This window comes from Triturus cristatus, chromosome 8, assembly GCF_964204655.1.
Source record: "Triturus cristatus chromosome 8, aTriCri1.1, whole genome shotgun sequence".
NCBI lineage: Eukaryota > Metazoa > Chordata > Amphibia > Caudata > Salamandridae > Triturus > Triturus cristatus.
In genome coordinates this window covers 101,987,779-101,998,198 of record NC_140591.1, presented here as the reverse complement: position 1 = coordinate 101,998,198, position 10,420 = coordinate 101,987,779, and the positions used below count along the sequence as shown (strand labels likewise).

The 10,420-nt window shown below is 48.9% G+C and overlaps 1 protein-coding gene across 6 annotated transcripts in view; it reads left to right on the top strand.

The window, feature by feature from the left end:
* The first annotated feature begins 5,292 nt into the window (after nucleotides 1-5,292).
* The window catches only part of ILDR2 (immunoglobulin like domain containing receptor 2), an 878,816-nt gene continuing 873,688 nt past the window's right edge, over nucleotides 5,293-10,420 (top strand). For all 6 annotated transcript variants that reach the window (XR_014967628.1, XM_085621104.1, XM_085621106.1 and 3 more), the window contains exon 1: nucleotides 5,293-5,679. Coding sequence is in view for 5 of the 6 variants with exons in the window: in XM_085621104.1 (XP_085477230.1) it covers nucleotides 5,634-5,679 (46 nt within the window). In the remaining variant the exon portion in view is untranslated. The remainder of the gene's footprint in view (nucleotides 5,680-10,420) is intronic.

Below are 10,420 nucleotides of genomic sequence, written 5' to 3'. Positions count from 1 at the left end.
CACATATACTAGTTTAAAACATATGTAGTTACTCATAAATACACTATTGAGACAGTCTATCACTCACTAACACACCCATGCACACATTCCTCCACCCATACAGTCCTGCACACATGCTGTCTTCAACACATACAAACAGTGAGTCACTCATTCATGCACCTATGCACTACGTAATACCCCCCACCGAACCATGCAGACACTCAGACTGATACTCCAAAAACAAATTAATAACCTATATAGACACCCATGTAGCTACTCACCAACCCATGCAGCCACTTATACACAAAGTGAGAGACTGATACAGATATTTACATATTTAAACATTACTCACTAAGCCATGTATTCACTATGATACACTTAATCAGTCAGTTACACAATCAATTTTTCCAAAACAAATCATCCATTTAGACACTTATATACCCATTTATTCTTCCATCGACCTTGAGATATACATATATAAAACATATTTAATTTTCAGAAAAACACACATTCACTGGATGATGTCATCAGTGATGTCATTTGAGATGTCATCAGTGATGTCATGAGTGATGTCACTGACCATGTCATGAGTGATGTAATATGTGACGTCATCAGCAGTGGATTGCGGGTGCGCGAGTTATAGTTAGCTGAACTAACTATAACGGGGGAATTTCATTGGTTTTTTACCAGTGAAATGTCCAGCTAACTATAACATTTGTGAAACCTATGGTTTTTTCATTGAATTTGCAAGGTTTTTTAAATGCTAATTCCTAACTATAACGTGTGTGAAACCTATGGTTTTTTCAGTGAATATATATATATATACAGGCTTCCGCCAAGCCATACCAAACTCTGGTCCGCTTCATGGAAGCGAGAGCAGTAAAAATGCTCTTGCTTTCATGAAGTGGAGCAGAATTACTTTTGGACAGAAGGAGCTGCATGTTTGCACCCCTCTCGTTTTATAAATAATTACATTTTAAAAAGTATCAAGACCCGGGGATGGGGTACCCAAGGCCCAAAATGGTCCCAGGAAGGGGGCCACTAGGCCCCTCCTTCCCAAAAAAAATATATATTTTTTTTTTTAAAGCTGCAACTTGCGGGATGCATGGCCCCCTTTTTCCACTACTCTGCAAATGTGCCTTCTGGTGCCCTCCTGGTTGGGGAATGAAGTCCCCTTGGCTGCTGTGGGTCCTTAAGGGCCAAGAAGACCTCCTGTTACCTCCAGTAATTCCCACCCAGTGGGATTGCTGAGAGGTGGTCAAAAGCCACGCCCTTTTCACCACCACTCTGCGAACGCACCTCTCAGTGCACTGCTGGTGGGGGGGATGACGTCGCCTTGCCTCCTGAGGGCCTCAGGACTAAAGTAGAGGTATATTTGCAGAGTGGAGGAGAAATGGGGCGTGGCCCCTCACTACCTCACCAATCCAGCTGTGTGGGCCTTACTGGAGGTAACAGAAGGGCTTGTTGGCCCTCAAGGACCCTCAAAAGCCAAGGAGACTTCATTCCCCAAATAGTATTGCACCAGGAGGCACGTTCGCAGAGTGGTGGAGAAAGGGGGCGTGGCCTGGTATCAGATCTCAGCAATCCTGCTGTTTGGAACTTACTGGAGGTAATAGGAGGGGTAGGTGGCCCCCAAGGACCCTCAATAGCCAAGGGGACTTCATCCCCCTACTAGTAGTGTGCCAGGAGGCATGTTTACAGAGTGGTGGGAAAAGGGATGTGATCTGCTATCAGATCTCAGCAATCCTGCTGTATGGGACTCACTGGAGGTAATAGGAGGGGTAGTTGGCCCCCAAGGACCCTCAATAGCCAAGAGGATTTAATCCCCCTACTAGTTTTGCGCCAGGAGGCTCGTTTGCAGAGTGGTAGAAAAAGGGGCATGGCCTGCTATCAGATCTCAGCTATCCTGTTGTATGGGACTTACTGGAGGCAATAGGAGGTGTAGTTTGGGGCCAACCACCCCACCTGTTACCGCCAGTAAGTTCCACAATGCAGGATTGCTGAGAAGTTGTCAGAGGCAAGCCCCCTTTCTCCACCACTCTGCAAACATGGCTCCTGGCACACTACTAGTTGGGGGTGAGGTCCCCTTGGCTCCAGAGGGACCTGGTGGGCCAAGAAGCCCTCATGGTACCGCCTGTAAGTCCATTTGGGAAAAAGGGGGTGGTGATGGACAGAGTTTCTGAATGATGCAGAATACTCTTACCAAGTCAAGAGATCATGGTTTTAATCCATCACCGTTTTTTAGCTCACTGCACCATCCCAGCTCAGAACCTGGCTACATGCAAATTAGTCTGTACCTGTCCCAGTGCATGATGGGAACAGGGCAAACCAAACTACCAAGCCAATTCTTATACTGGGAAGGAAACAAGCTTCCGGGGACCGGTTTCTGGCATCACAGCCTTCGTCGGCCCGGCTTGCCTGAATCCTGATGGTGCAATGAGCAAGGGACTCACCTCCTGTAAGTCCTACACAGTGGAATTCCTGTGAGCTGGTCGGAGGCCCCGCTCCCTTTCTCCACTACTCTGAAATGTGACTACTACTTTAAAAACCATAGAAATTCACTGAAAAAAACTAAAGTTACAGGGACATTATAGTTAGGAATTAGCATTAAAAAAAACTTTGAAATTCACTGAAAAAAACAAAGGTTACAGGGGCATTATAGTTAGGAAATGGATTTTGAAAAAACGTAGAAATTCCCTGAAAAAAACTAAAGTTACAGGGATGTTATAGTTAGGCTGACATTTCACTTGTACAAATCCAGAGAAATTCAGCAGTTATAGTTAACTCGCGCCCCTGCAATGCACTGCTTATGACCTCACATTTTGCATCACTCATGAAATAATCAGTGACATCACTGATGACATCTCAAATTACATCACTGTTGACATCATCGATATAACCTCTGACGTACCCACTGACACGCCCATATAACCTTTCATACACCCACTACAACTTCCACACTACTATGCTCAAAACCTGTTGACACAACCATACCAGTACGTACACACCCACTCGCTGATTCATAGGTCTACACACACATCCACTCAGTCACCCATACAGCATCATGCACCAACTCACTCACTAATACAGCCCATGATATATCCACTCATGCACCTATACAGCCACTCACACACTGCCAGTCATCCATAGAGCTACTCACACAGCTACTCACTCACCCATGGTCAATCACCCTGCCACTGACTCACCTATACAGTTATACACACACCAACTTATTCATACAGATACTAAACATACTCACTCACCCATACAGCCAATCCCACAATCACTCACTCACACATACAGTGACAATCTACAGGCAGCACCTCCAATGTAAATCATATTATATGTAGCAATTCGATTGTACTCATTCATAAAGAATGAGTTCAGGGATACTGCATATTTTGTACTCTAAATGTGTGAATGTTTCAGCATGCGCTCATCCAAATAAATGAACGTTAAGCACATTGAAGCAGTATTTCTGAAATCATGCTTGATAATTAAGGGACCCAGGGCCATATGTAGGTACAACGTGTTTTGCGATTCTCTAATTGCAATTTTTAGGGAATCGCAATTAGAGAATTGCAAAACGGAATGTAGGTAGGATTAGCAAAATATTTTGCGATTCCTACCTATTCCTTATTTGCGAATCCCAAATTGAGATTCGCAAATAAGGAATACCTTGCCATTCATTCCTATGGGCTAAAAGGCCCATAGGAATGAATCGGAAGACATTCTCAATTTGCGATTCTCAATTAGAGAATCGCAAATTGAGAATGCAATTTCAAGGTTGCAAGGGTGTCAATAGGACACCCTTTTGCACTCCTGAAATAAACATGTGTGCACATGTGGCGCACATACATGCGCTAAGGGCATGTATGTGCGCCACATGGCACTTTGAAAAATGCAAAAAAGTGCATTTTTCAAGGAAATCGCAAATTACCACCAACCTGAGGTTGGTGGTAATATGCGATTCCTTAAGCCAAAATTGCACAACTTGGGTGCTTCCTACATTGCATTTAAGGAATCGCAATTTGGGATTCCTTAAATGCATTCGCAAAATAAGGAATCGCAAATTTTGCGATTCCTTATTTTGCATGTGGGTTTTTGTGTGCTACATAGCACACTGCCCAAATTGCGATTGCAAACACCGAAATTCGGCGAATTTCAGCATTTGCGATCGCAATTTGCCTTCCTACATATGGCCCCCAGTCTTCTGTTTGTTTACTGATTTCTACAGATATATAAAGACAGAAAACCATCTATTTTCTCTCTGTATTTATTTTTAAACATGGATAAAAACAGATATTAGTTTATTTTTTGCGTGATTTTAAATGCTTACAGACCAATAGCTATGCGGATTGACAGGTAAGGGGGCTAAAAACAACAGTAAGTTTCTAAATGATATTAGACAGCAGTAAATGTGTACAAGGTCGATAATGAAATGTATTTTTTCGTACCAGTGTATCGATGTATCATTTAAGGGTATTCATATAATTGAAACCTGACAAGTGTTTCAGTATTGCTGGTTTAATAAATCTGGAAATATACTAGTATCAGTTTATTTTTTTCAAGACCCAAAATACATATGGATGAATACAGATAAAATTATACCCAAAAAATCGACAAATACAGATAAAATTATCAAAAAATAAATTTGGATAGCTACAGATAAAATTTTCAAAAATGAATTTGGATGAATACAGATGGAAATGTTAGAAAGTAAATACCATGAAACTGGGACTGACTGAGTATGTGATAATGTACACTTGTAAGCGTCTCCTCTAGAAAGTATTGTAAATAAATGAATGTATAATGCATACCTGTCAACACTATACAGGTACATACCGATGTACCAGTCCACTGGTGTATAAAAAGTCCTTTCTAGCTACTTGGGGACTCTAATATTTTTATAATGCAGGTCCGTACGTGATCTAGGTAGTTAGTTACTTCTACTTCTCTTAAGCAAAATATATGGGTGTTTGAGTAGGTTTTGTTTGTTTCTTATTTATGTGTAATTTGTCATTTGCTGTTAGATTCCGCCCCCTCCCCCCCGTACTTCTGATGTTTTATCAGCTCTGCCCAGCCCCCTGCCCCCCGGCTGGAACGTCTCCAGCTCTGGACAGTGTCTGCACAGACCCCACTTACTATGCAGTGAACGTGGGAAGAATTGTGAGCCACCCTCATGCCCCCTCTCATCACACACTCACAATACAGCCCCTCCCCCCGCGGTACTACAGCCCCCCAGATTAAAGCTTGAATGGGCAGCATGTGATGCGGGCCCTGCAGCCTGCGCCGGAGACAGGGGGAGCCCGAGCCCAGCGCCGCCTGGCACCGACCCCGCCGTACGGCCGCGCCCCCCACCAGGCGCTTTAAATGAAAGGCGCGCCCCTGAAGAGGGCTGAGGAGGCCCCGGCCCGCCCAGCTCGGGCGGGGGCTGCGCGGGGAGGGCTCCGGGCCCAGTGCAGTCCCCTCCCCGCCTGCGGAGGCAGTGGTAGGCTCCATTGAGAAGCTGCTGCCGCTCTCGGCTCTCTGCTGAGCCGAGCCCCCGCACAGAGCGGGAGGAGCAGCCGCCGAACCCGGGGAGTGTGTGTGTGCGCCGGAGCCCCCCCCTGCAGCCCACCGACCCCGCACCCCGTGGATGGAAGCGCTGGAAGATGGAGGCGCTAGTGCTGGGGTGCCTGAGCCTGCTCTGGGTCACAGGTAAGAGGGCAGTGCCCTGCTGCGCGGAACTTCTGAGTGCCCAACGAACCCTCGCCCCTTGGCACAGCCCAGGCGGCGTGCACCGGCCCTTGCCAGATCTTGCGTTTCACGGGGGGAAGCCTCGTCTGCCTCGGCTTCTACAAGTGGCAGTGTGTCTGCCTCCGCTCGCGAGGGTGGCACTGCAGCTACGTCAGCTTTGGTGGCTGGCATTGCACCTGCCCCCTCTCTCAGGTGGCACCGCACCCACCTCAGCTCTGGTGGCTGGCACTGCACCTGCCTCATCTTTCAGAGCTGGCACTACGTCTACCTCTCTGAGAGGTGGCATCCCGTCTGTCCCTTAGTTGGTACCCAATCTACCTCTCGTGGCACAGCACCCACCTCAGAGCTGACACTGCATCTGTCTCTGAAGTGGCACTAGGTCTTCTAAGGTGGCACTGCATCTCCCTCACCCTCTTAGGGGGCACTGCATCTGTTTCACCTTCTGAGGTGGCACTGCATCTGCCTCACCCGCTGAGGTGGCACTGCATCTGTCTCACCCTCTGAGGTGGCACTGTATTTGCCGTACCCTCTGAGGTGGCATTGCATCTGCCTCACGCTCTGAGGTGGCACTGCATCTGCCGTACCCTCTGAGGTGGCACTGCATCTGCCTCACCCTCTGAGGTGGCACTGCATCTGTCTCACTGGCACTGCATCTGCCTCACACTCCGAGGTGGCACTGCATCTGCCACACCCTCTGAGGTGGCACTGCATCTGCCTGAGGTGGCACTGCATCTGCCTTACCCTCTGAGGTGGCATTGCATCTGCCTCACCCTCTGAGGTGGCACTGCATCTGCCTCACCCTCTGAGGTGGCACTGCATCTGTCTCACTGGCACTGCATCTGCCTCACACTCTGAGGTGGCACTTCATCTGCCTCACACTCTGAGGTGGCACTGCATCTGCCACACCCTCTAAGGTGGCACTGCATCTGCCTGAGATGGCACTGTATCTGCCGTACCCTCTGAGGTGGCACTGCATCTGCCGTACCCTCTGAGGTGGCACTGCATCTGCCGTACCCTCTGAGGTGGCACTGCATCTGCCTCACGCTCTGAGGTGGCACTGCATCTACCGTACCCTCTGAGGTGGCACTGCATCTGCCGTACCCTCTGAGGTGGCACTGCATCTGCCGTACCCTCTTAGGTGGCACTGCATTTGCTTCACCCGCTGAGGTGGCACTGCATCTGCCGTACCCTCTGAGGTGGCACTGCATCTGCCATACCCTCTGAGGTGGCACTGCATCTGCTTCACCCGCTGAGGTGGCACTGTATCTGCCTCAAGGGGGCGGGACGGCGCGCTGCGATGCTGCGGTTACACTTAGACCCCCATGCCTCGTTGACTGCATAAACGTACTCAGCAGAACCCGCGTGTATTGATTTGTTTTGTAAAGCGGTGCATGCCACTAGAGGGTCTTCAAGGCACCTAGGCAAAGTGGAGCCCCACTCGTGGAACCTAGAGCGGCAGGTCGCTGCGAGTGGGGGTGTTTGCCGAGCTGGTGCTGTCAGGGCCGGCTGTCTCTTGGGCGCAGCAGTGTGTGTTTATTGTCCGTCTCTTGCACTCGTATTTCTGGTTCAAGGTTTAACTGCAACCTGTGGCCTTCTGCTGCGCGCGGATCTGCGCAACAGGTTCTGAAACCCACCAAGCTGCTGTCTCAGCCTCTACAGCACTCACGTGTGGGGGTGAGGTCCAGCTCCAGTCATATGGCAGCGTGGCAGACAGTGGGCTGCTGGTTGGCAGAGGAGGCCATGAATGTGTGTTTGAATGAGGGCTGAAAATAGGGAAATTTGATTTTTCTGTGGCTTTCTCCTCTTTGTTCAGGGGATCAGGGGAGACCGGAAGCAGGTGTATCTTGTGCACGCACGCTCTGAAAGGTTGCCCCGCTGCCCCCCCCTCCCCTTCGCGAATCCGTCACCCAGATACCCTCCATGGCACCTCTTGGGGAACATGAAGCCCCCCACCCCTCCCCGTGCCGTGTTGGCACCCCGCGAGAGGAGCTGGATGGGGTGTAGAGAGCGGGCGGTGGGGGCCGGAGGGGGCGTGGGAGGAACACCCCACCCCCTCCTTCGAGCAGGAACGCTGGTGTGCGTGTGTGTGGGGGTGGTGTGCGGGGGCACGTGCCGCCGTGAGGCCGCTCCGGGGCGCTGTACCCGGCTACAGGTGCCCACATTACATGTGCAGTGGGGGCATCGCGCTGTCCGTTACTAAGCGCCATGCGCCGTGCTTGGCAACCGTCAGGGGCCTCTGGTGACGGATGGGAGGGCGACGGGTCCTGTGGATGAGGGGGCCCTTTAGGGATGGGGCTCAAGGACCGGGGGTCTGTATGCTTGGTGGTCTCATGGCAGCCTCGGGTCAGTGGCACGCGATGGAACAGCCAGGGGCCGAACGTGGGCACCTGTGGCACATGTGGGGTAGAGGAACCACCGTAATTGAGGGGCCCCACTCGGGCCCAGGCCTTGGAGGTGCCAGTCTAGGCAGGGGCCCCACGGGCCCCTGGCCAAGCTTTGAAGGGGCTCCCTCCATGATTCTGCATGTTACCTGTGGTCACAGCCCGGGCCACCGCCGGTGCCACCCTGTGCTGAGCCCTGCGCAGACAGCGCGCGCTGCAGACCGGTGCAGCCTCCGGCGGGCGCTGTATAAACAACCCCATTATTAAAGGTACAGTGCACTATATGAATAGATCCACCCATTCATTAATGTATAGAGCGCATTATGTACTTACCCGACTGTTATTGAAGGATAGTGCGCACTGTAAGACAACTCAAGCATTCATAAAGTTACATTGCGCTTTGTGAATGTACCCGGGACGTTAATAGATATATAGTGACTTCTGTAGACCCCGATTAAATAATTACTGGAACCCTCTGACCCCCCACTGAATTATTATTGGAATCCAGGGGACCCCCCACTGAGTCATTGCTGTAAGCCGGGCATTTTCGATGATTTGAACTGCAAAAAAATACACAAGGATACAGAAACAAGCATTTATCAAACAAATACACAAATGACAAAATCTAACATTAAAAAAACACATTTTAATAGTAAAGAGAAGGTTTGAACTTTCCTCGATTCAATTGAGGCCGCTCATCCTATATTCTTTTTGGTGCACTTGCCCTGCCCCCAGTGCTTAATTTGAAAAACAAGTGGGCCGGGGCCCTCGTCTGGCCACTGCCGCTTGTACCACCGATGCCTCTGCCAGGGCCCTCGTCTGGCCACTGCCGCTTGTGCCACCGATGCCTCTGCCAGGGCCCTCGTCTGGCCACTGCCGCTGGTGCCACCAATGCCTCTGCCAGGGCCCTCGTCTGGCCACTGCCGCTTGTGCCACCGATGCCTCTGCCAGGGCCCTCGTCTGGCCACTGCCGCTTGTACCACCGATGCCTCTGCCAGGGCTGCCACCTGCCAGTACAGTTCCAATACAACTACCAAGCATCACATTCCTTCAAGTGTGACAATCCAGACTATTCCAGCTCCCCAAATCTATAATAATGTCTTGAACTGCAGGTATTAGTCATTTTTAATGTATATTGATTTAATAGAGAACTGTTGTGCGCCTCAAACAATGCCACCATGTGGCAGACTGTCATAAGTGCCGGTATTGACAATTAAGTGCTGAGCACCAGAAACTACAGGCTCAAATTAAGCACTGCTGCTCCCATCAACCAATCTGAGGATACTAACTAAATTATTAGCCTCCAATTTAAAATGTATTAATCTGGTAATATTTAGTTTTTTAAGCAGTCGTGGACCCCCTGAGTAGGTTTTGCGGACCCCCAGGGATCCTCGGACCATAGGGTAAGAACCAATGTAGTACGCTATATAAATGTTCACAATCATTAATAGACATGTAGCGAGATATATACATGTACTTAATCATTAATAGACATATGGGGCCTCATGTAGGAAGCCAAATACCGGTCGGTAACGGCCGAAATTCGGTAAATATCCCGTTACCGACCGGTATTTAGGCATTTGCTATGTAGGGGGCTGATTTCTGGATTCGGTATTTACCGAATCGGAAATTAAGAAATCGGTAAAATACCGATTCGGTAAATACTGAATCCAGAAATCAGATGTAGGGAGCACTCTAAAGTGTGATAATTAGTATTAGAAATTAGTTATTTACCACCAAATACAGGTTGGTGATAAATAACGAATACCTTGCAAAAAGCAATATTTTGCAGATTTAAGAGTGCCATGTGGCAGACATACATGCCCTTAGGGCATGTATGTGCGCCACATGTGCACACATGCAAGATTCAGGGGTGCAACAGGGTGTCAATGTGACACCCTGCCACCCTTGAATATGCTCCCCCCATTACCGAATCGGTATTTACCGAATCGGTAATGAGGCATACCTTCCCATTGATTCCTATGGGCCTCCAGGCCCATAGGAATCAATGGGAAGGTATGCCTCATTACCGAATCGGTAAATACCGATTCATAATTACCGAATTTTTCCGATTCGGTAAACTTTACCGAATCATTACCTACATCACATTTACAGATTCATAAATACCGAATCGGTAAAATTCGATATTTATGAATCGGTAAATGTGAGGCTACCTACATATGGCCCATGGTGCGCTATGTGCGTGTGCATAATCAATTATAGAAGTACATTTTCATATATAAATGTACATAATCTTTAATAGATGTATAGTGCACTGCACGGATGCACATAGTCATTAGTACAGGTATAGTGTGTAGCAC